The 27831-nt window shown below is 37.9% G+C and overlaps 1 protein-coding gene across 2 annotated transcripts in view; it reads right to left on the bottom strand.

The window, feature by feature from the left end:
- The window catches only part of LOC126474648 (ATP-dependent helicase brm-like), a 233501-nt gene that overhangs the window by 139605 nt on the left and 66065 nt on the right, over positions 1 to 27831 (bottom strand). For both annotated transcript variants that reach the window (XM_050102137.1, XM_050102129.1), the window contains exons 7-11: positions 27386 to 27547; positions 25982 to 26178; positions 20775 to 20916; positions 13467 to 13584; positions 1945 to 2112 (exon numbers count right to left, since the gene is read on the bottom strand). In XM_050102137.1, the coding sequence (XP_049958094.1) occupies positions 1945 to 2112; positions 13467 to 13584; positions 20775 to 20916; positions 25982 to 26178; positions 27386 to 27547 (787 nt within the window). The remainder of the gene's footprint in view (positions 1 to 1944; positions 2113 to 13466; positions 13585 to 20774; positions 20917 to 25981; positions 26179 to 27385; positions 27548 to 27831) is intronic.

Genomic DNA, 27831 nt, shown 5'->3' with positions numbered 1-27831 from the left:
AACTGAACTGGAAGACTCTAGAAGAACATACATAAACTATTCCGAGAAAGTCTATTAACAAAGTTTCAAGAGTCAGCCTTAAATGATTATTCTAGGAATATACTACAACCCCCTATGTATTGCTCAAATAGAGATCATGAGGATAAGATTAGAATAACTTCTGCACACACAGAGGCATTCAAACAATTTTCCTTACATGCTCATTACCTAAATGGAACAGGAAGAACCCCTAATAACTGGTGCAATGGGACATAGCCTCAGCCACACACCTCATGGTTGGTTTGCAGAGTATAGATGCAAATGCATATCATGAATTTAAATTCAATGTTGGTGAAAATAAAGCCTTGAGGAATCATCCAATCATCAGTAATCATTAAATCAATCATTCAACTAGTGATTCTAACAAAGGAACGTCCCATCGCACATCCCTCAGATTTAGTGGTAAGCTGGCCCATTGGATAGCCTGTCAGAAACCGAACACAGATTAAGCATGAAAAGAGGAAGAAGATGTACTGAAATATAGAAAAAAGAAGAAAAATAGGAACAGTGAACGGTCCAGACTTAATATGTGCAATATCGAGTAACATTTATTGCCACTGAGTTGGGGTTGTGTGGTCATGGTGTCGGACTGTGACGGGGCAGATCTTGGTTCAAATCTCACTTGATCCCATTTTTTTTTCTTTTTTTTCCTTCTTCACAAAATTACAAACTTCCTGTCCCATCATTGACATGCCTGTTCGCTGTATTCAAATTTGTATATGTGTTGTGGTGTAATGTCAATTTGCAACAACGGTGTGTAATGAAGAGACCTCCAGACATACATACCTCTTATTTGCTCTACACAGATACCACATGTTAAGCCTCTTGCATTTCATTTTGGAAGTTTTGACTCCAGGATTTCCTTAGTTGTAACACAGTTCACACCCGTTTATTTGTTGTTTTAATTTCTGCGAGAGGTCTACGCACATCTTGCCAGCTCTCACTATTCATCACAAAACATGAGTCATGTGGTAAGAATATATTACCGTCGCAAGTAAATGTGATGTATAGTGACAGCAGGTGAGGTGCTGCATAGACCTCTCACAGAAATGAAAAACAACAAATGAACGGGTGAGAACTATGTTAAAACGAAGGAAATTCTCGAGTCAAAACTTTCAAAATGGAATGCAAGAGGCATAACATGTGGTACCTGTGCAAAACAAATAGGAGGTACACACATCTGGAGCTCCCTTTGTTACAATGTTACAAGTTCCTGTCGCACACTGACATTACACCACAACACACACACAAATCTGAATACAGTGAACATCAATGAGCGAGTGGAAAGTTCATAATTTTGTGTGTGTGTATGTGTGTGTGAGAGAGAGAGGGAGAGGGTGGGGGGGATTAAAAAAAATAAAAATTAATAAAAATAAAAAGTTGGAACCGAGTGAGATTTGAATCCGAATCCCTCCCCTCCATCGCACTCCAACACCACGACCCCACAACCACGACACAACGGCCATTAGTATTGCTCGATATTGAACATATTAATATCGAACCGTTCACACTGTCTATTTTTTCTTCTTTCTTCCGCAGTTTAGTACACCTGCTTCCTGTTTTTATGCTTGACCTGTGTTTAGTTTGTGACGGGCTATCCAGTGTATCCAATAGGCTAACTAACCGCTACATCTGAGGGAGTGCGATGGGGAGTTTCTTTTGCAAGATCCTGGTAAAAAAACAGTGCACGCTTAACAGACAAAATTAAGACTTCAAGTATCAATTCATGCCATAGCTTACCCCCCGCGTGCGCGAGAGAGAGAGAGAGAGAGAGAGAGAGAGAGAGACGGGGGGTGAAGGGAGAGATGGTGGTGGTGGTGGTGGTGGTGGTGGTGGGGGGGGGGGGGGGGGGGAACGGGAGGGGGGGGGGGGGGTAGCAATAGTCTAATCACTATCAAAGCTTACCAGTTAGTCCTTCATCTCCTTCATCGCTGGAGCCTGAGTAATCCTCTCCATCTTCTCCTCCTTCGTCTTCATGGTCACTATCGTAAATTACCTGCCATCCAGGGTTAACCTGCAGCCATGAGAGCAGGTTTCTGGTTACAGGTGCCGACTCTCCTCGTAAAATCTTGCCTGTGAAATTTATGACAGGAAAATTACATATGACTAAAATACTTCTCACCTTCTATCATTTGGCTTCATAGTGGAAATGACTCTAGGTTACACTAAAAATAACAGCTATTCCCATAATTTAATGATGAACTGCAGAGAGCTACGTGCCATGCTTTGTTATTTAATAATTCAAAATTGCAATCTAATTTATAAATTCAAGCATAATCAATCTTTCTTCTCCTAACTGCTAATGTTCGATGAAGAAGAGAATAAAAAGAGACAGAGAACTCACTCGCCTATTACAAAATTAGATGAAGGAAACAATTATTGTGCTGTAGAACAATTCTCAATACATATTGCTTGAAGTTATGGAAGAATATAATATGAAACATAATCAAAATCTGAACTCATCCACTTTTGAGCACATATTTAACAATCACTTGTAAAAGGTTACACAGAATACAAATGTAGATGGTCAGTCAATGACTGCATCAGCTCTGAATACTCAAACCAAATGTCTTATTATGTTACAATTTTCGCACAATTCACTTCTCTACATTTGCCTATTGTCCCAAAACAGCTTTGACACAGCTATATCATTTTGTGTTCTCTGTAAACAATTATCTGATAATTTAAAAATATTAATAATAATTCTAGCAATAATAATATTAATAATAACAATAATAATAATAAATAACAGTCGAATTGAACACATCCACTCTTTGCTGCTTGTGCATATAGCTGTAGATATGGTCTACTAGATGATACAGCATTCATACACTATGATGTAGAATGGGGAAAAAGAAACATAGAAATAATTATGTTGGGAGACAGATAAAAGCTCTATTACAATGTTCCACCAACCACAACATAAAGACTGCCATTTCTGCCTGATGTCAGTGAGTCAAATAAACAAATATACATCAACTGTTGTGTCAGGCACAGTAAATTGAGAACATAAGCCTATGGTATAGTTTGTTCAAGAATATTTGGGTATAATATCCCGTCAACATCAAATTCATTAGAGATGGAGCACAAGATCAGATTAAGGAATGTTCGGGAAAGGAAATTGGGTGAACATTGTCAAAGAAACCATCCCAGCATTTGACTTAAGCGATTTAGGAAAATCATGGAAAATGTAAATCTGGATGGCTGGACAGGGATTTGAACTGTCAACCTCCCAAATATAAGTCCAGTGTCTTTTTTTAACTGAGACAGCGTTATTAAATTTATTAAAGAAGGATGTTCCATATGTAACAAGGGAATACCTTTCCTTTATTTGAATGAGTGGTGTCTGTTTCTTCGAAATAAGACACCACGCAGATTCCAAAGCTGTGAAACACTATGTGTAAATGGAAGGGGGATAACTGCTGTCAGCTGCAGTGGGACTTTAAGCGGAATCAGTGGCAACAAGGGAAAATTTGTACTGGACTGGGATAGGGGGTGCTCAGTGTGAGTGTGGATCGGCCATGAGGCATGCCGAGATAGTCCGTGCTGTTGCAATAACGCTGTGTCCCAGATGGCGCAGTGGTTACCGCAGCTGCCTAGTGATGAGGGGATTCCGGGTTCGCATCCTGGTCTGATGCACATTTTTCCTCATCACCAATGATTCTGCTTTAATGTCCCATTGCAGCTGACAGCAGTGATCCCCCTTCCATTTACAAGTATCTTTCCATTTAGGAAATAAAAATATGCCTATGTAACACCTACGGTGGGATGCCCTTTTTGTATTAAATGTTTTACCTCAGTGATCAGGGGATACCTGGTTCGCTCAGTAGAAGTAAAAATGATACTGGTGATGAGTTGTATCAGCTATGAAAAGCTGATGACCAAACTGAAAACAGAAACTTTTTTCTATGAAACTCATCTTGTTCAGTTTTCTCATAGACAGAAGTCAGCAGACAGGAGAGCTGAGGATAGTGCTACATTCTTGAACTTCTCAAAGGCGTTCTATAAAGTGTGAGTGTGTGTGTGTGAGTGTGTGTGTGTGTGTGTGTGTGTGTGTGTTTGGTACATACGGGCACTCAACAGTGAGGTTATCAGCAACGTTACATGCATTAAGAGAGACAACTGTGGAAAAAATTATTAAAATGTGATCATACATGCTAAGACAATGGGAAAGAATAAAAGATGCTAAACAGGAGACTAAATCGCAAGCACAATGACAATGGAGCTAACAGGAAGGCACATGAAAATGTCATTGGCTGCCCACTTACGTAAAATACGGGTGAGCCAGTCACACTGTGAACACACAATAACCCTGGGTTCGGTGTGGGGCGGCAGTGTGGTGAGTGGACTGCTGTAGCCTGTTGTGGGGTTGTGTACCACTGAGGGTCGCAGCGGAGACAAAGCCTCTCCATCATTTCTAGGTCCCCAGTTCAATAAATACATACATACATATATAAGTAATCTGGAAACTCTGTGAAGCTGATCATAGATGATGGCATTGTATGTAAAAAAACTGCAACACCAGATGTAATGCAATGGAGAGAGACCTGCATAGGATTAATGCTTGGTGCAAGGATGGTCAGCTGAAGTTCAACATTAATGAATGTGTTGTATTGTGCGTAAATAAATGGAGAGACCCATTATTGTTTAGTTGCACTATTGGCAAAAAAACTTAGAACTACTTAAACCTAACTAACCTAAGGATATCACATACATCCATGCCCGATGCAGGATTCGAACCTGCGACCATAGCGGTTGCATGGTTCCAGACTCTAGCACCGAGAACCGCTCGGCCACTCTGGCCGGAAAATGACTGTCGGTCTGGGACTCTTTGTCGAGTAATATTAATGGAGTGGAAATACAGGATCCGAAGACGAGCAGTCTGTTTCATCATAATTGTCTATTAAGAGTGAGAACCTCAAAAAAAAAGTTATTATCTTACTTCAGTGATAGCCTCTACAAGAGAGAAGATGTGCATCACAAGCAGGTGTTCCGAAAGAGGCAAGCAACACACATCTTTCTCCCACATATATTTTGTGAAATTGCAGTGAAGGTAAAATAAGAGCAACTTGATCTCATAAAGAGGCTTAGCAACAGTCATTTTCCCTTACATCATTTGTGAATGAACCAAGGAGAAAGAAATCTTAGGATTCAACATCCCACAGACAAGGAGGTCATTTGTGTTGTGGTCTTCAGTCCTGAGACTGGTTTGATGCAGCTCTCCATGCTACTCTATACTGTGCAAGCTTCTACATCTCCCAGTACCTACTGCAACCTACATCCTTTTGAATCTGCTTGGTGTATTCATCTCTTGGTCTTCCTCTACGATTTTTACCCTCCACCCTGCCCTCCAATACTAAATTGGTGATCCCTTGATGCCTCAGAACATGTCCTACCAACCGAGCCCTTCTTCTAGTCAAGTTGTGCCACAAACTTCTCCCCAATCTTATTCAATACTTCCTCATTAGTTATGTGATCCACCCATCTAATCTTCAGCATTCTTCTGTAGCACATTTCAAAAGCTTCTATTCTCTTCTTGTCCAAACTATTTATCGTCCATGTTTCACTTCCATGCATGGCCACACTCCATACAAATAGTTTCAGTAACAACTTCCTGACACTTAAATCTATACTAGATTTTAACAAATTTCTCTACTTCAGAAATGCATTCCTTGCCATTGCCAGTCTACGTTTTATATCTTCTCTACTTTGACCATCATCAGTTATTTTGCTCGCCAAATAGCAAAACTCCTTTACTACTTTAAGTGCCTCATTTCATAATCTAATTCCCTCAGCATCACCCGACTTATTTCGACTACATTCCATTAAACTCATTTTGCTTTTGTTGATGTTCATCTTATATCCTCCTTTCAAGACACTATCCATTCCGTTCAACTGCTCTTCCAGGTCCTTTGCCGTCTCTGACAGAATTACAATGTCATCGATGAACCACAAAGTTTTTATTTCTTCTCCATGGATTTTACTACCTACTCCGAATTTTTCTTTTGTTTCCTTCACTGCTTACTCAATATACAGATTGAATAACATCGAGGAGAGGCTACAACCTTGTCTCACTCCCTGGCCAACCACTGCTTCCCATTCATGCCCCTCGACTCTTATAACTGCCATTTGCTTTCTGTACAAATTGTAAATAGCCTTTCGCTCCCTGTATTTTACTCCTGCCACCTTCAGAATTTGAAAGAGAGTATTCCAGTCAACATTGTCAAAAGATTTCTCTAAGTCTACAAATGCCAGAAACGCAGGTTTGCCTTTCCTTAATCTAGCTTCTAAGATAAATCGTAGGGTCAGTATTGCCTCACGTGTTCCGATATTTCTACGGAATCCAAACTGATCTTCCACGAGGTCGGCTTCCACTAGTTTTTCCATTTGTCTGTAAAGAATTCGCATTAGTATTTTGCAGCTGTGACTTATTAAACTGATAGTTCGGTAATTTTCACATCTGTCAACACCTGCTTTCTTTGGGATTGGAATTATTATATTCTTCTTGAAGTCTGAGGGTATCTCGCCTGTCTCATTCATCTTGCTCACCAGATGGTACAGTTTTGTCAGGACTGGCTCTCCCAAGGCTATCAGTAGTTGTCTACTCCCGGGGTCTTGCTTCGACTAAGGTCTTTCAGTGCTCTGTCAAACACTTCACGCAGTATCGTATCTCCCATTTCATCTTCATCTACATCCTCTTCCATTTCCATAATATTGTCCTCAAGCACATCGCCCTTGTATAGACCCTCTATATACTCCTTCCACCTTTCTGCTTTCCCTTCTTTGCTTAGAACTGGGTTTCCCTCTGAGCTCTTGATATTCATACAAGTCGTTCTCTTTTCTCCAAAGGTCTCTTTAATTTTCCTGTAGGCAGTATCTATCTTACCCCTAGTGAGATAAGCCTCTACATCCTTACATTTGTCCTCTAGCCATCCCTGCTTAGCCATTTTGCACTTCCTGTCGATCTCATTTTTGAGACGTTTGTACTCCTTTTTGCCTGCTTCATTTACTGCATTTTTATATTTTCTCCATTCATCAATTAAATTCAATATTTCTTCTATTACCCAAGGATTTCTACTAGCCTTCGTGTTTTTACCCACTTGATCCTCTGCTGCCTTCACTACTTCATCCCTCAAAGCTACCCATTCTTCTTCTACTGTATTCCTTTCCCCCATTCTTGTCAATTGTTCCCTTATGCTCTCCCTGAAACTCTGTACAATCTCTGGTTCTTTCAGTTTATCCAGGTCCCATATCCTTAAAATACCACCTTTTTGTAGTTTCTTCAGTTTTAATCTACAGTTCATAACCAATAGATTGTGGTCAGAGTCCACATCTGCCCCTGGAAATGTCTTACAATTTAAAACCTGGTTCCTAAATCTCTCTCTTACCATTATATAATCTATCTGAAACCTGTCAGTATCTCCAGGCTTCTTCCATGTATACAACCTCCTTTTATGATTCTTGAACCAAGTGTTAGCTATGATTAAGTTGTGCTCTGTGCAAAATTCTACCAGTCGGCTTCCTCATTCATTTCTTGCCCCCAATCCATATTCACCTACTATGTTTCCTTCTCTTCCTTTTCCTACTGACGAACTCCAGTCACCCATGACTATTAAATTTTCGTCTCCCTTCACTATCTGAATAATTTCTTTTATCTCATCATACATTTCGTCAATTTCTTTCTCATCTGCAGAGCTAGTTGTCATATAAACTTGTACTACTGCGGTAGGCGTTGGCTTATTATCTATCTTGGCCACAATAATGCGTTCACTATGCTGTTTGTAGTAGCTTACCCGCATTCCTATTTTCCTATTCATTATTAAACCTACTCCTGCATTACCCATATTTGATTTTGTGTTTATAACCCTGTAGTCACCCGACGAGAAGTCTTGTTCCTCCTGCCACCGAACTTCACTAATTCCCACTATATCTAACTTTACCCTATCCATTTCCCTTTTTAAATTTTCTAACCTAACTGCCCGATTAAGGGATCTGACATTCCACGCTCCGATCCGTAGAATGCCAGTTTCCTTGCTACTGATAACAACGTCCTCTTGAGTAATCCCCGCCCGGAGATCCGAATGGGGGACTATTTTACCTCTGGAATATTTTACCCAAGAGGACGCCATCATCATTTAACCATACAGTAAAGCTGCATGCCCTCAGGAAAAATTATGGCTGTAGTTTCCCCTTGCTTTCAGCCGTTCGCAGTACCAGCATGGCAAGGCCGTTTTGGTTAGTGTTACAAGGCCAGATCAGTCAATCATCCAGACTGTTGCCCCTGCAACTACTGAAAAGGCTGCTGCCCCTCTTCAGGAACCACATGTTTGTCTGGCCTCTCAACAGATACCCCTCCGTTGTGGTTGCACCTACGGTACGGTTATTTGTATCATTGAGGCACGCAAGCCTCCCCACCAACGGCAAGGTCCATCGTTCATGGGGGGAGGTCATTGGAGACAGAAAACAGCACAGATTGAAGAAATATGAATGTCGTTTGTAAGGGAAACATCCTGACATTTGCCTTCTACAGTTTACAGAAACTACCGGAATGGAACAGGAAAGTGGATAAATAATAGTAACAAACCAAGTAGATTTTGTCACACATTACAAGGCGGCCTGAAGAGTGTAAATACGAGGGCAGTTCAATAAGTAATGCAACACATTTTTTTTCTGAAACAGGGGTTGTTTTATTCAGCATTGAAATACACCAGGTTATTCCCCAATCTTTTAGCTACACAACACTATTTTTCAACGTAATCTCCATTCAATGCTACGGCCTTACGCCACCTTGAAATGAGGGCCTGTATGCCTGCACGGTACCATTCCACTGGTCAATGTCAGAGCCAACGTCGTACTGCATCAATAACTTCTTCATCATCCGCGTAGTGCCTCCCACGGATTGCGTCCTTCATTGGGCCAAACATAAGGAAATCCGACGGTGCGAGATCGGGGCTGTAGGGTGCATGAGGAAGAACAGTCCACTGAAGTTTTGTGAGCTCCTCTCGGGTGCGAAGACTTGTGTGAGGTCTTGCGTTGTCATGAAGAAGGAGAAGTTCGTTCAGATTTTTGTGCCTACGAACACGCTGAAGCCGTTTCTTCAATTTCTGAAGAGTAGCACAATACACTTCAGAGTTGATCATTTGACCATGGGGAAGGACATCGAACAGAATAACCCCTTCAGCGTCCCAGAAGACTGTAACCATGACTTTACCGGCTGAGGGTATGGCTTTAAACTTTTTCTTGGTAGGGGAGTGGGTGTGGCGCCACTCCATTGATTGCCGTTTTGTTTCAGGTTCGAAGTGATGAACCATGTTTCATCGCCTGTAACAATCTTTGACAAGAAATTGTCACCCTCAGCCACATGACGAGCAAGCAATTCCGCACAGATGGTTCTCCTTTGCTCTTCATGGTGTTCGGTTAGACAACGAGGGACCCAGCGGGAACAAACCTTTGAATATCCCAACTGGTGAACAATTGTGACAGCACTACCAACAGAGATGTCAAGTTGAGCACTGAGTTGTTTGATGGTGATCCGTCGATCATCTCGAATGAGTGTGTTCTTACGCTCCGCAATTGCAGGAGTCACAGCTGTGCACGGCCGGCCCGCACGCGGGAGATCAGACAGTCTTGCTTGACCTTGCGGCGATGATGACACACGCTTTGCCCAACAACTCACCGTGCTTTTGTCCACTGCCAGATCACCGTAGACATTCTGCAAGAGCCTATGAATATCTGAGATGCCCTGGTTTTCCGCCAAAAGAAACTCGATCACTGCCCGTTGTTTGCAACGCACATCTGTTACAGACGCCATTTTAACAGCTCCGTACAGCGCTGCCACCTGTCGGAAGTCAATGAAACTATACGAGACGAAGCGGGAATGTTTGAAAATATTCCACAAGAAATTTCCGGTTTTTTCAACCAAATTGGCCGAGAAAAAAAATGTGTTGCATTACTTATTGATCTGCCCTAGTATAAACGCAGATGTGTGTGTCAATAGATCACTGACTACATGATTTTGGAAAGGAAAAATCTAGTTATTGTATGGTACTTTGAGACGATTTGGTAATATATCTTATGCAAATATACAGTTATAATGACCAATCATCAAGTATGTTTTTGTTCACAAAATGCAAGTTGATCTTCAATTGTTTAACTATAAGGGCATTCATATCACATGAGTTCATATTTGAAATACAGAAATTGCCAGGGAATCGCAACATAATTTCTTACAGTTTGTTGTGATTATTGCATTTAAAATTATTATAAGAGACACAACCTGTAGTAAAATAAAAAGGATAAATGTTACAACAGGAAGTGATTGAAAAAAATGTTCAGAAATTCACATGCAACATCAAAGCCGAACAAGATGCAGACATGAAGTTGATACTTGTGATCTGAATGTAGTATAAATTCACACCTATTAACCAAAACAGCAAGAGATACTTTATACATATCCAATCAAAAGAAGTAATGAATGTTTAATCATCCTATTAAAGAAATAATAAAAATACATTCATCTCATCCTGTATCAAATACTATGGGAAGTTTTATGTGGGAGTCAAATTGTCTGTTTTGGTGTAAAAAGCGCAAAAAGTTACCAAATAAATTTGCACAATTTGAGAAAGTCATTAATAGTCTTCTTCCTGACAGCACTAGAATGGCACATGTATTATACTGTTCAGCCAAAAACCAGCTGTATATTCAATGACTATATTTAGTTTCTGCCACAAGTCCAGGACACTGCAGCATTTATTACTAAATGGACAGGAGTACGGAACTGTGAAGTTAGTAAAAACTATAACTTACTGAGCCAATGGTTGGATGCTCATCAAGTCAAATTTAAGTCATCAGAGATTGATGTATATGATTAAAAAATTCCATCGCTACCATGTCAGATCATTAAAAATAAAAATAATAGTGCATCTAAACACTATCAAGGCATTACACATATGGTTTAACAGTACTTGCCTAGAAACAATTTCAATAAACATAGCTGTTATTGTCAATAGGTCATAGCTCCAATTCTTTGTCCACATCATCGCGTGGAAAAACATCATCTGCATTAATACGATGTATCAAATAAAATTAACTCAGTGAAATCAACTTGTATGAGAGTTACGAGCTTTTTTGCTTCGTGGGAGTTGTACCCACAGTACCTGACTGACCCGGAGTAGGCTCTGCACTCATTCCAAAATAAGAAAGTGAGCAATGCACACGACAAAACTAAGCTGACTGCAAAAAAACCTTTTGTGGTAGCTGCAAAAATTGTTTATTGAATGTGACAGTGCCATATATGAGGCAGTACAAGACAGACTCCTACTGATATGTTATGCCACCTAGCTGTGTGTACCATGAACTGAATTTTCAGTAAGGAATGTGAATAAAGAAAATAAAGTTCAACTTCAGAAGTTTGATTGTATTTGGGTGTTGGTCTAACAGTGATATTGTAGGCAATTCAAGATGAAAGTTTCTTGGAACTGTGATGCTGCTTGATCTTGTGATTTTGGGCAGCCTTCTACCTCTGAGGTACAGCTGGAAGTGTCACGAGGTTAAAGAGGGTGACCAGACAGTAACTGTAATACATTTACAAACTTTTTAGGGAGCATTTAGCATGTTATGGAAAACTATTTTGGAATCATAGAATACATGAGAACATGAGATGGATAATTTCATAATTTTGTTAAGATTAGGGGTTTTCTTGTACAAAGAATTCAAATGAAACAAATAAACTGTGAATAAGTAGGGTGAAAGCAAGAGATTATTATACTTTGAAATCCAATGAGAAGTATTGGATAGTTTTGTTGCATTCATGAGCAGTTGAATTAGTGACAGCTGCTGTGTTGGGTGAGAGAGGGCAGGATTGGGGGGGGGGGGAGAGGAAGAGAGAGGTATGGAGGGAGGGGGGGACCTCGGGTGGGGTGGGGGGGGGGTGGGGGGGGTGGGGGGAGGAGTTCTGCACTCCTGCCTTCACAACAAATGGAACTGTTGTGTTTGTCATATCATTGGGATGCCACCATATTTTGTACTGCAACATTGAAGTTTCCACACCAACAAGCTGAACACAAGTTCAGATTGGACAAAGCTGACACACACAACATAACTCAGAATGACTGGACAGGAATTTGCAATTTAGCTCTTGCATTGCAGTTGCATGCAGGATGAGTAATATGTGTGATATCAACACACTTGATAATAGACTGTTTATTTATTTATTTATTTATTCGTGTTCCACAGATCCAGTACACAAGAGAACTGTATGGATATGGAACAAGTCATAATTATACACGAGAACAGTAGCCTACTTATAGTTGCTAATAGATACAAATTGCAATATGTGTAAAGGAACAAACTATGTTAACAATTACAAGCTTAGGCACTTGCTAAAGTAAAACACAGGTATAAAACAATACAATAATAAAGTACAATTATTTCGTATTAAGTTATGACTTTTCTAGAAGTGAAGTAAATTGTTATTTTGACATAGGTCATCATGTTCAGTTACAAAGTGTAACAGCAAATATTACCAGTCAATGTGCCATAACTGACTCACAAAATAAAAGAGTGGGTGCCAAATGAGAAATGGTTGGGAGATTCCTTATCCGAGATTGTACAGGCTGTTTCATGTGGCATCTCATCAAGGGTTATCATAAGTATCTCAACTGGGGAAATTCACAGCTATTAGAGTTAACTGTTATAAGCAAAAATTTTGTCAAAATGATGAAGAACAATACAGAGACTTGGGGAAGCTTGTGTAGCACACTAGGTAATCTGATCTTAATCTTACTGATGACGCTGGGTACATAACTGAGTGAGTTATGCTTGTCTTGGGTATAACTTTTACTAATCTCTGAATTGTGGACAAATTTTAAGCAGTCATGGATAACAGCAGTCCCTCAACGCTGTTTTTTATGACTCATTTAGTCTGTACCATCATACATATTCATGGCAAATATGGGCACCACATGCTACTTGGTAGGTGACTCTAGTGCAGTGGCTGATTAAAGGAGTTCCCTTCAATACTGAGCTCTTAGAAGTGATGCCAAAAGACAAATAGATTCAAGGAAACAGGACATATGAAAGGAACAAGCAAGTCACACAGTTGAAAGATAAGCTACAATAAATCTGATTGGCAAAAGGGTGTGACAAGGATTTTTATACCATCTCAGTCAGAAGGCACAGCAACAACAGCATTATATCTTGTTATGGACAAGAGTTTGAGATGAGCTCACAAGTCTAATGCTTCTAGTTAGTTACTTGCCTGCAAAAATTAAACAAATGTGCTTCTTGTGTAGTATGCATCACTGGAAAAGAGGAGCGCTGCATAGCACTTGCACCTGACAGTTCCATTTCATACAGCATGATGATCTGCTGAGAACAAACTTAAATATAAGCATACTTATTATATATTATCATTAATGTTATCTTACCAGTAGATGACTCCATCACAGCATATTTTATTTCAGTAGTCTGTGGATTTTCTGCTGCAAGACTAGCAATAACTTCTGGTTCCATAGCACGACGCATCTTTTTTTCCATTTTCTTTTTCTGTATTGCAAGAGAAATGTACAATAGATATGTGGTAAGGTAAAACATAAAGTTTATATGGCCATGCCACAGAAGGTATCAAAATCATCACAATGTTTTACACTGCAATCCAATAAAGAAACGCCCATTTACAAACAACTTCAGAAATATTTATTACTATGTGACAAAATTGCTTCAGACCTGTATCAAGATTACCTTTATAATATCATTTCACTAGCCTCTTTGGTTACATAAGAATAATACATACAACTTCCTGATAGTATTACACAAGAAAATGATGCTTTGAGTCGCAGATAGGTACAACAAAAAGCCCGTCACAAAATCAGCTCTTGACCAACAATGCCTCTGTCAAAAAACAACAACAACAAGACACACACACACACACACACACACACACACACACACACACACACACACGCGCGCGCGCGCGCGCGCACACACACGCAAACGCAACTGACACAAGCATGACCAACAGTCTCTGGTAGCTGAAGCTGGTAATCTGGCTTCAGCTGCCAGGGACTATGGTCATGTGTGTATGAGTTACGTTTGTGTGTGTGTGTGTGTGTGTGTGTGTGTGTGTGTGTGTGGGGAGGGGGGGGGGGGGCATGCACACGTGCATTTGTGTGTTTGTTGCATTTCTGTCGTCTCCTTTCTACAAAGGCCTTGTTGGCCGAATGCACATTTTGTGACAGTCTTTTTGTTGAGCCTACTTGCAGCTCAGTATCTCCACTATAAAGTGGGTAGTAACTATCCTTTTCATAATATTGTTATAATAATTTGATTCTGACTACAAACTGATTAAGGCAAACTACAGTTTAAACATGATAAATGTTCATAACGCCAAAGTATGCAGAATAGATTCCCACAGTTAGCAACATGATGAAATTTACTGCCCACTCATCACTCCCCACCCCACAGTCATTGTAGTTCTCAGCCAAACTGGTGTCATTGACCCCCTCTAATCCTTCTGTAGTGCTGTGCTTGAGCAACTGTGACAATACCTAAATAAAAGATCATATTCACGATTCAATCTAATTCTCCAACTTGTGCTCTTCCCGCGATCTACTGACGTCTGTTGGTCACTATGGGTCTTACCCCTGTAATTTATTCTCATGTACAATTGTAGTCAGTTTAATATGATTTATTTCATCTGTTACACATTTCATTCTCAGCAAATTTTCCTTCTTGTTTCATCTGAACATCACATAATGTTATAAAGCCAAACAAAAGCTGGCAACATTTTTACCCAGTATTCTAATACCAAATTTCTCATCTGCAACTTGCTTAGTAAATCATTATAGTTGCTCATAATCAAATCAAATACTGATCTTGGTTCAGAAACAAGTAATATTTTTTGGAGGACAACACTTCTACTTTTGGATGTTACCTTTACTTAAAAAGCAGCATAGGTTTGTTCACAGAATCCATACATCTACGAGAACTTTCACTGCAAAGCTGTTCAAATACAACAAGAATTTGTAGGATGATAGAATTTGGTGTTGTTTCCTCCCAAGTTTCGCAAAATTGTCAAATTTTAAGCAGAGCAATGGATTGTTGCAGAATCCTACACTCTTTGTTAAACAACATGAAGATGTTAACCATAGCAGCAACAGTTTAGTCTGTGAATATATGACAACCTTTTATTTTTTTCAAATGATGGATTGGGAAATAAATCTCATCACATAATCGGGTAAATATGATATACAACAAATAAAATCCTTAATCTCTTATACCGTATTTACTCGAGTATAAGACAACCCTGAATGTAAGACGGCCCCCATTTTTTAAGGGTGTTCCTCAAGTGGGGGAAAGAAAAAATAAATAAATAAGAAATAAACGTATTCTGTCTAATCAAAATTACAAACTTACTCTGCTATAAAGTATCTGCTTAAAAAGTAACATTACTTATATTCTAAACTTAGGCCATTTATTCATTGTCTACATTTTGATAATACAAGGAGTAATAAAATAGATAAAAAGAAACTGTTTACATTCTTTTTTATCTTCACTGACTTTTCTATTTATTTAGTCCATCGTTTGTGGTACCACTACTTTTAATCATCATTTTCATCATCCTAACAAGATAACTGTGAAACTTAATCATCGTTGTTACAAATATTTGGCTATTTCTTCTGAATAGGATGCTATTTCTTGGGTCGTACAATGTGATTTATTTCATCTGTTACGACATTTAATTCTAGATTAATTTTCTTTCTCACTTCATCTTAATTTCACCATCTTCCATCTTGCTCCAAAGCTGATTAAAATCTGCTCATGTTTTCACCAGTATTCTAATATGTGAACAGCAACAGACTTCCTCATTTTCAACTCACTTGGTAATTCATTACAGTTTGTCACAACCAAATAGAGTACTGACTTGGGTTCAGAATCAAGTAATGTTTTTTGACAGAAATGATTTTTGCCTTTACATGTTACCTTTACTTTAAAATGCAGCATGAATGTACGGTACGTATACGTTATCCATACATGTACGACAACTTCGTAAGTTGATAGAATTTAATGCTATTTCCTTGAGTGGTTCACAAAATCATCATTTTTTTAAGCAGAGCATTAGATTGTTGTAGTGGCTAGTACATAGTTTCACACATATCCCTTGCACATTGCACTGGCACAGGAAGTCAAACGTCAAGTCAAATGTCACCTGATTTTCGAGCAAGGTCAATACTGTATCGAGCACTTCAGCATACCGGGAAATCTTGAGCTTGTTCAAATGAACGCATTGTTTGCTAAGTCCTACTCTTCTGCATTCCAAAAAATAAATCTGCACAAAACCTCAACAGCTACAGCTTCATCTGTAAATGTAAGACAATCACTATATTTATCTATTTAACTATGTAAAAATGTTGATCTCAGCAGCAATTTTAATCTGCAAATATAAGATGACCCCATATTTTTAGACTGACAAATTTGGTAAAAACCATTTCTTATAACTGAGTGAATATGATAATTTGTATTTAAGATATATTAGCAAAAGCTTACGATAAAGGCCCTAGATCTAAGATGATAGAAGCTATGAAAGATATAGGTATGGATGATCACCTTTTACAAATTATTATTGAAATGTACAGAAATAATGTGGTACAGATTAAACGAGGTTCAAAGTTATTGGAACCTATTAATGTCACTAAAGGTTTGCGACAAAGTTGCAGTATGTCACCCATCTTGTTCAATTTATATGTGGAAGTGGCTCTCCAAAATTGGAAGAACAGCTGCAGAGGAATGGGAATTACTGTCAATGATGTACAGATATTTTCATTAAGTTTTGCTGACGATCAAGCTATTATAGCACACGATGATTATGACCTTGACTTCATGTTATGCTGGTTATATCAAGAATACAACAGATGGGGACGACAAAGGAGTCTAACAAAAAAAGAGTATTTGGTGGTGAATAGTGATGCTAAATTTGAAGTACACATCAATGACAAAGCAGTTATGAGACGGGCAGGGAAATTTAAATATCTCGGGGCACATATTAATAAAAATGGATTGGGACATACAGAAATAAAATACAGAATACGGCAAAGTAGAAAAGTGTTAGCATGTATGAATTCTTTTTGGTGGGATAAGAATGTTTCCAACAGCAATAAGAAAAGAGTAGATAAGATAATGGTTGATAAGATAATGGTTGATCAGTGCTATGCTATAGATCAGAACCAAGGATCTTAAAATGCTGATTTCAAAAGAAGACTAATAGCTGTGGAAAAGAATTTTTTGCATAGGAGTGCCGGAACATCAAGAATTGAAAGAAAAACTAATGATGAAGTAAGAGCTAGAATGAAGGCAAATTATACAGTGATAGAATTGAAAGAAAATCATTAAAATGGTACGGACACATAATGAAACTGCTAGATCATCGGTGGCCAAAGAAGGTTTATGAATGGAAACCACCTGGCAGACAAACACACGGAAGACCATGACATTCTTGGACAGTCCACATAAATGGAGAAATGGAACATTGCAGTATCGACAAGGAAGATGCGCTGGATAAAGAGGTTTGGCGGAGGATAACAGGAATACAATAAGATGTTGTTATTAATTAATCTTTGTATTGATTAATCCTGTAATAATAATTACAATAAGTATATTACCAGACACACAAAAATAGTTATTATATGATATGTGTTTTCTTTTTGCCATCTTTTTCCAAATAATAGAAGGGGAGCTTCCTTGATTTTGGACACAGATGCTGAACACAATTGGCATGGCAGGCCACTGAATAGAATATGTCTTTTGTCTCATCCTAAAATACTGACTGATTTACAGAATTTAATTAACATTAGCAATTTTACAAATTAATGAGCAATTGAGTCTCATGTCCATCTTGTGCATATACTTCACTAATGTGTTAAACAAGATAAACACTACAAGGGACACCCACTGCAAGTGGTTCCACAGAAAGTTCTACTGAGCAATAGGAAATGTTGAACTGAATGGGAATGGAAATGTCATTGTCTAAAAGCAAACATAACTGGAAACTTACTTAATTCTATTAGAATCTAACATTAAACTTAATCAGTATTAAGGAACAGATGTGTCATTTACAGAAATTATGATTCATGTGTTTGCCATAGGTGAACAGTGACAATGTTTTGAAGTAAATAAGAATCCAAAATTGTTAAAATGTCATAACATGATTCTGCATGCAACATTAAGAATGGAATGTGTACATAAATGTTAGAAACACAACCAATTTTAACTGTATTAATTTCAGCATATCTGGAAAAGATATATGAACTGTACACACTAAACATTGTAGAGATTTCCAACATTTTTTGTGAATCTCCAGCAATCAACAACATCAATATCATATTTCAATTGGAACAAGTTTATTACAAATACTTACAAAGGAACAGCCTTCTCAAAATAAAAAGAAAAGAGACATTAGCAATAGTTAAAATTTGCTTTAGAAAGTAAATTAATCTACAGCAAACAAAAGAGAGGGGTCTGACGGAAGAAATATGGCTCTTTGGTGATTAAATGAGTAGTCAGCTGGGAAACCTGCTCAAGGGAGATTTAGCAGCGTAGTAAAAGAGTAAAATTGAACCTGCTGTTCCACCATTGACCATGGACCTACAGTAACTTTTCATTTAATTGTTGAATAGTCAAATTTCTCCTTTTTACAGACAAATGTATCTGTGATTACTAAAGTTAGTGCTTGCATATTCTCTGAAAATAAAATAATTACAGAGAAAATGTTAGCTACACAGTCTCTCAAACTAAAATATTGCCTCTGAGAATGATGAAGAAGATGGTGGTGGCATTTATTTCAGTTCAAACGTATGTCACAACGTAGTCATTCGTATCTAAAATCAACAAGGATTCTCGTACTAGCAATAAGGCATCACATAAGAAAGCAAGATACCTGAAAGAGATGACGGAACGAGATAACATATGCAAATGCCATTATTTTACTACTACTTCAACTTGGCCTGTTCACATTTCTCTACAGGATAAGGACTATTATATGGGTTTCGCAACGATAGTGACAGTTGGTGATATCTGTACCAGTTCCGCACCTATGCTTCTTGTCAGAAGTACGATCAAATGGAGTATCAAGTGACTGGATTGAGGAATTTTGGTAGGAAGGACACAGCATGTTATCTTGGATGGAAAGTCACTGTCAGATGTAGAAGTAACTTCAGCTGTGCCTCAGGGAAGTGTGTTGGGCCCCTTGCTGTTCATACTGGATATTAACAACTTTGAAGACAATATTAATAGTAAAATCAGGCTTTTTGCAGATGATGTGGTTATCTATAATGAAGTACTATCTGAAGAAAGCAGCATAAATACTGTCATATCTTGATAAGAATTCGACATGGTGAAGAGACTGGCAGCTTGGTCTAAATGTTCAGAAATGTAAAATGATACACTTCACAAAACGAAAATATAAATGAGTCACTGTTGGAATCGGCCAACTCACGGAAATGCCTGAGTGTGTAACACTTTGTAGGGATACAAAATGGAATGATCACATAGGTTCAGTCGTGGGTAAGGCACGTTGTAGACTTTGGTTTATTTGTAGGATAATGGGAAGCGCAATCAGTCTAAAAAGGAGTTCGCTCACAAATAGTTTGTGTGATCAGTTCTAGAATACTGCTGAAGTGTGTGGGACCCTTACCAGATGGGACTAACAGGGGATTCTGAACCTATACAGAGAAGTGCAGCACAAATGTACACAAGTTTGTTTAATCATCATAGAGATACTGGGGAACTGAACTGGAAGACTCTTGAAGACAGTCGTAAACTATCCTGAGAAAGTCTATTAACAAAGTTTCAAGAACCAGCTTACATGAAAACTATGGGAATATATTACAGCCCCCTACATATCGCTCATATAGGGATCATAACGATATGGTTACAAAAATTACTGCATGCACAGAGGCTTTCATACAATCATTCTTCCTGCGTTTCTTATGTGAATGGAACAGGAAGAAACCCTAATAACTGGTACAATGGGACGTACCCTCTGCCATGTGCCTCACAGCAGTTTGCAGAGTATAGATGTAGATCTGTCTATGTTGAGAATAAATCTTATTTTCCAATGTGAAACCGTTTTGAAAATGTTTACATAGCATGTATCCAAAGCAGGACCTGCATGCCAGCCCAGTACCGTTTTGAATACGTTTTCGTAGCTTGTAACTGAAACGGGATGTGAACGGCAGCCCAGGATGTATCTACCTAGATGTGGGAAACTGCCTAGAAACCACATCCAGGCTGGATGGCTCACCAGCCTTGCTGGTTAATCCGCAAAATGGATTCCATCTGGGGCAGCCCTGCCTCCTAAACTCATAGAAGTGGTGGTTTAATGGGATTGGTTAGTTGGGTTGGTAACAGGAGCAAATGTTATTGTGAATTTGTAAATTGTTTTCTCTGTAATTTGCAGGCTCTAACTCCACTATAACAATTATATACATAAATGAAGCTACAACATAAACTAAAATATGGGATGGCTGACAGGAGGCAATAACTAAACACACACTAGGTATGTATAACAAGTCTGAGAAATCAAATATTTTACTGCAGATCTCAAGTATAATATGCACCCAAAAAAACTGTACTTCAGCACTCAATGTGAATCAGTTTAAGTTTTGTGTCTTCTAAAACTAATTACTCCCTGAAACAATATTCCACACATATTTAAACATTAAGATTGCACCTGGCCTTACCCTTTTTTCTTTCTGTTGCTGTTGCTTTCTGCTTTGTTCTGCCTTGTGCTGCTTAACCATTTCTGTTAAGTTTGCAATGTACTCATCTGTTTGTGACAATAGGAATGAAAGACGTTTATCCTTCTTTTGGTCTATCAGTTTTCTGGTGAGAGAGATTTGGCATAATATTAAATTACATTGGTATACTATAAACTGTTGTAAAAATTTTGCATGCTTACATTTAGTTTCAGTGTGCATTCAGATAAAGATCTAGTTTTCAGAGATTCATAAACATTTACTCTTGTGTGTCATTATGTGTGTTCAGAGTCTCAGCCATTCTAAATTATGCTAGTTCAGTCAAATAAATCAGTAATTTACTTGATACAAAAACGTTTCTTCTCTCTGCAAACCTTCAAATGCCTGATACTGTTACGGGGCCAGGCATCATGCGGTTTGCCTGAGAGAATTGGACAAGTTGCATCATGAGAAGTTACAAAGAAAAACATTGTCAGCTGCCATTCCTAGGCAAAGTTTCATTATCTTGATAGTGACATGCTCACATGAAAATTAATTGTTGAAGAATAACACAAAATCACATGGAAAGAATTATCAAGCCTGAAAATTTCAGATCACTGCCAGTCTCAAAGTCTAAGAAATTTTTGATGATGTGATTGGAAGATGAATTATCAATTACCTAAATCTGACAATAAGACCATAAAAGTATGAATAAGAGACTATGTCAAGGCTATGTTCCTGATTTCCAAATCAGTAGTTGCAAATTAAATGCAAAATCTGATAGTATGTGAGAGAGCACGTCGAAACAAGTATGTTTAATCTTAACTCAGCATTTTCATGACTATTGAATTAAGGTGAATGGTTCAGTCACTCTGCAGACAGCTAAAGTTGAATACATGGCACAGCAACTGAGATGTTGGATAAAGTGTGTCAGACAAAACCATCATGGTGAAAATCGTTGCTTCACTGCTATCAAAGTACAACATGTTTAAAACAGCATGGACCAGTGTGGAAACAATGATGGAACATCTCATCAAAGTATGGTCCCACTTGTCTATGGATGATGAAAAAGTTGGTGATCATTGTGCGAAAGAAAAAGTCAATTCAATCTGATAAAACCAACAATTCTAAATAGCAAAAAAGCATCGACATTTTGCTCAGGAGTGCCAGAGAAAAAACGAGACACGGAGACATGATGAAGATAAATTAAACTGTGCATTTATTGTCCCTTCAGATAAAACATGTCCTGTTGTCAAAATGTGCAAAATGGTTCAAGTAAAATCAGTTACACTTGCTGGGAATGGTGGTACTAAAGAATGCTATGTCACAGGTATGGTAACTGTCACTGTCAACAAAGAAGCCGATGGCAAAAAAAACATTTTGTATGTAGTAGCTATCAAAAAGACTTTGTTTAGTGTCAAGACTCTGTAAATCAAATAAAAATCAATGTACTTTTCAAAGAAGATCAAGTTGTATCAGTTTACGAGAAAGAAACTGTAGCGGAAGATGTGAAGAAAGAAAACAATATTTATAGGTTGTTTTTGGTGACAAGATCCACTCAATCGAGGAATGAAGTAAATGTTACAGTGAATGATTTGAAACAGCAGCATGAACAACTGGGACACGTCAATACACAAATGCTTCAGCAAATGTTGAAGGACTTAATATAACAAAAGAAGATTTTTTTTTTGAGATCCATGTCACTTAGGCAAGAGAAAAAAAAAAAAAAAGACCAGACATACAACCCATTCCACAAACCAATGTGATTTATACTGAAGTCTGTGGTGTGATGTCAGTTGAACCAGTCAGCAGAGCAAAGATTTTTGTCACATTTAATAATTTGGCAACAGGATATAGGTTTGAGGATTGTTTATTTTGTCAGACCAAATCAATTTCCTGAATTCAACACTCTCATGTTGAAGAAGTTTGATTAAAGACTCAAAACCTTGTGTGTGGACAATTGTATTGAGCATTAATTGTCCCAAAAACAGCTTACTGGAAGCTTTGGAATCAAGCTTGAACCAGCCATTCCATACAGACTAGAACAGAACAGCTGATCCAAGAAAGATAATTGAACAATTGTTGAAAGTTCTCCAATAGTTATTACGGGCAGAAGCAGTTAATTCTGCTTCTGCATACTAAATGGGATCCCAATGAAATGCAATCTGAAGAAAACTCCATGCAAGTTGTGGAACAGATGAAATCACTATGTTGTATCTTCACATCTTTTGATCTGATGCTTCTACTCATATGCTAAAACAATTTTGAAGCAAGCTAGATGTCAAAGCCTGAAAAATTACTTTGTTGGGTACTAGTATTTCATCCATCCTCAGCAACTGTAGTTGTTTATGTCAAAGTAATCAGCAGCCAGTTGCATAAACTGCAATACATATTTCGATATATTTGTTGGACACCAAGGAGAATCTACAAATTATTCACTTTTGACCTCGCAAACTATAAACTTTTGTATCCCAAAATGTCATTCAATGAGGTCTGCAGCTGCACACCACCAGCAGCAAAAGAAGGTGATGATATATATCTACACATTAAGGATGATGACAATGATGAACTAGAATTTGTGCATCGTGACAAACAATCACATATCAGGCCATTACAAATACAGAAAGAGACAGAGCCTTCACAAAATGATATAAGAGTAGGAAACAGCCAACAGAAGAGCAACCTAGTCAGTGCAATAAACATGGCTTTGAGATCACTCCACCACTCACAAGCCAACAACATACAAAGCTGATTTCATCCAGTATTATCTTCCTAATCATTTCAAGGTAGCTGTTTCTGGTCCAGACTCGAAACACTAGAGAAAGGTGATTGTAGTGCAACTTGAAGCTTGTCAAGAGAGGAAAACGTATTATTAATTCAGCTAGAATTAAGTCCGCCACCAGTAGCTGAGTTGTCAGCGTGACAGAATGTCAATCCTAAGGGCCCGGGTTCAATTCCCGGCTGGGTCGGAGATTTTCTCCGCTCAGGGACTGGGTGTTGTGTTGTCCTAATCATCATCATTTCACCCCCATCAATGCGCAAGTCACCAAAGTGGCGTCAAACCGAAAGACTTGCACCCGGCAAACGGTCTACCGGATGGGAGGCCCTAGTCACACGACATTTTATTTACCTAGAATTAAGACACAAATAAGGCTATAATAAAATTTAGAGTACAAATGAGAATGAAACAGTGACTGAGGATGAAACCCATAAAGTACGAGTGGTCTATGATTGTAGCTCTTATAACCTAAAATTTGAAGTATGCAGTGAAAAAGTGAGTGATGCTGTTCAGATACGTTTTAGTGAGTTAAAAATTATTGAAATTTGCAAATTTTGCAAAATTTATGCCATAACTAATTTACAAAATAAAAGTGTGGGTGCCAAATGAGAAGACATTTGTTAAATATGCAGAGTTACAAGTTAGTAGCACCAATACGTTATTTCAAAGATAAATCATTTTGCCAAGTGTCAAACTGAGAAAATCCTTAGGAAGGAATGGCCGTGTCTCTGCACCCCAGAGTACAGATGATGAAAGGATACCAAGGTGACATAAGCAATGTGGACAAATTTGAACAGTTAAAAAAATTTTGTGTGATTGTGTCACAGATTAAAAAATGTTCTGGATCTAGTATTTAAAAAGTTACATAAATGGATGAAATTGCTGAATAAAAACATTGGATGTAAATACTTTTCAAAGTAGAATTCTAAAAATGTTTTGTATATAGTGACATTATAAAAGTAAGTTCAGACCAACCCGCACAATGGTTACCTGTAGAGACAAAAACACAGATGTACCCAAGAGGACTAAAGTGCGCTTACTATGTTCATGGCTCTCCTTTTGCATGCTGCTGAAGACAGTCAGTTTTCATTAGTTGTGTCCCATCAGATGATAGTATATGATAGCCAACAACATCACTGAACTTAATGACATCTTATGAAAGCTGCTCGATAAGTTTTCTGAATGAAGTCGTCTTTTTTGCTGCATTTTCTCTGTTCTAATTAAACTTCAATGACAGTAATACTTTTCTATGTCAAATTGTTGATATTTACAATCACCTGTGTTTCCCAAATATGATGTGACTTCCAAGGTTATGATTAAATTTGAACGCAAATGCACAGTTTAAATTGCTATAAATGAGAAGAGCAGTAATAACGTTTAAAATCATGATTATTGGATAGAACGTAATACTGCTTCTGCCCTCCCCCCCCCCCCCTCCCCCCCTCCATCCCAAAACCCTTGGTTGTGGCAACACTTTGATCTGTAGCATGCCTCAGATGCTATGTTAGACTGGAATGTGGCTATCTGGATGCCAGTTGTTGAAGCCAACAAGTGAGAACACCGGAACACGTGACTATGGCAACATGATTGATCTGCAGTGGAGCCCGAGATCCAGGTTTGGCAGGAATAGGATAAATTGACTGAGAGTTGGCGAAGGTCATGACTGTGAACACCCAACTAATGTGAGTGGCTACCTACATACGCCTCTTGATTTGTTGTGTTCATTTACCATCATGAACACACGGATCATTACCAACAGTAACATGCAACACAAGAGCCACAGACATTGTAATTGCACTTCTACTACACAAGGGACTAGCTTGCAACATTCTCAACAGCTACTAAAAAGAGCTGCACCTCACTTGCACAAGATGTAACATAAAGAAAATATTTTCACACAAAATGTGCCTACCTGCCTGAGAAACAATAAAAGTTTGTTTTTTTTTTTCAACACATTTACTTGACAATAAAAAACATGAATATTTTCAAATACTTTTTTATTACTACTAATTATACAAATAATGTAATTAAATGTGTTTTTCACCGACTCCTATAACTTTCCATGTAACACAACTCCACTTCTACAGGGAGCTGAATACAAACCGCATCTCATTCTGTTTACTGTCATAGTGGTAAATCAGAACTTATTCACCTTTAATAGCTCCTACCCCATGCACATTGATTCTCTTCATTCTAAATGTAGTATGCATGAGTTTCAAAACTTCAAGTAAGTATGATTCTGTAAAATAACATCCCACCAATGGTCTTCAATTATCTCCGATGTACAAGAGTCAACAAGTGAAATGCTTTTCTTTTTCCTTCTTTTTTAGCACAATTGTGAACAACTCTCACACATGAGCACATGACCTATCACTTACACTTCTTTAACGTACGTGTGTGTGTGTGTGTATGTGTGTGTGTGTGTAAAGCATACCTGTATCCCTCTTCATCTTCAGCCATTAGCCGCCGCATTCGTTCCTTTTCTATTCGCTCCTGTTCTTTCTTTTGTTCTCGTTCTGCATTGGCATGATAATTCATAATAGCACGGTTGAGACGTTGTATCTTTGCAGTGTTGTTACGATGGTATTCTTTATGATCCTTTGCATGTTGCAGAACAGCATTTAGGTACTCCTAGAAAATGAAAAGAATAAATACACAAATGATACATCTACAAACACCACTATTTCAAAACAAGTGTTAATGCAAATAAGAAATAATTTTCCTGCCTGTCCGTGTATGGATCTCTCTTGACAGAAGGTTGGGGAGGCAGGGAGGGGGGAATGAAAACAATGCCATGGAACTGAACTACTAAAGCATAACTTTTTTATTGCACAAGGAATTACCATAAATGCTGTTCTCTTTGGTTTTCTAACACTTCAACAGGCTCCTAAAACGTTGTAAGACAGATGTGACTGAATTTTCTCATTTTGACAAGACTAAAGGAGTGTCTGTCTTACTTGCTAAAAACTCTCAAAAGCCAAGATTGCGCAATTATTACTTTGTTTAAAACAACCAGTTTCAACAGACTTTGCTGTCATCTGCAGGTCTCAAAAAAAACTTTCTGTTATGAAGCATATCCATTTAAAGTTGGACCTCATGCCAAGTTGTCACGTTCATAAATATTTAATTATGACAAACCTTTTATTATGTGCTGTTTTTTGTCCATATGGCAGCTCAGTGTGAGGTCCAACTTAAAATGAACATGTTTCATAGCAAAAAGATTTTTTTAAGACCTGAAGATGACAGCAAAGTCTGTCGAAGACAGTTGTTTTAAATAAAGAAATATTTGGGCAATCTTGGCTTTTTAATATTTTTAGTAAGACAGAATTTCTCACCAGTAGGAACAGAAGTTATTAAGTACATCTATGAAACATTTTTATTCATGTAGCTATTTCCAAAAGGTAGGTTTTACACATTTTCATTTGACAGCAGAGATATTTCACTAACATTAAATGTCATTAGCTTTATACAACACTGTACAAAAACAGATAATGATTTCACATTTTCACCCATCATATACAATTCATCAATGACACTGATTACCGCTCTATAATAACCAACCCTGTCCTGTCTGCAACAACATTTAACTAAAAAATAAAATAATTTTTTTATTCTCATTTATAGGCTAATGTTCCAAAATGTAATTCAGACAAAAAATGCAGCTAAATCAGTGTATACAAACAGGTATAGAAATTTACTCACTTGGCGCTTTTGTTGTCTCTTCCTCTCTGCTTCCACTTTTTTATTCACATTTATAGACTAATGTCACAAAATGTAACACAGACCAAAAAATTCTGCAAAATTGGTGTACACATAATGGGTTTACAAATTTACACACCTGGTGCTTTTGTTGTCTCTTCCTCTCTGCTTCCAGTTTCTGTTGTTTCTCCAGCTTTTCTGTTGCTCTGGCCTCCCTAAGTGTCTGTCTCTTTGTACGTCTCAGGTTCCTTAAGAAAGATGAAGTTTCCAACATTGTATCTTTGCGGAAGCATCCTATAACCTGTACAGAAAACAAGGATAATGAATTTAGTAAGAAATATATTATGTACTAGCTGTTGAGTATCTGTATACAAAATACATAAAAATTTATAAGAAAAGCATGTATCTTTAAAAAGAAATGCTTTATATCCAAATAAGAAAAAGAGACATTCAAGAACAACAAACTATACATGATCAGCCTTCTTCCCATAACAATCAAACTAAAGCTATTTATTATAATTATCATAAAAAAATGAGAAAATTTGATCAAGCTGACATTAGTAGTAGATACACACTTCGACATCT

The sequence above is a fragment of the Schistocerca serialis genome, chromosome 1, assembly GCF_023864345.2.
Source record: "Schistocerca serialis cubense isolate TAMUIC-IGC-003099 chromosome 1, iqSchSeri2.2, whole genome shotgun sequence".
Lineage (NCBI taxonomy): Eukaryota > Metazoa > Arthropoda > Insecta > Orthoptera > Acrididae > Schistocerca > Schistocerca serialis.
The sequence above is the reverse complement of the archived record's forward strand: the minus strand, read 5'-3'. Positions and strand labels throughout refer to the sequence as shown.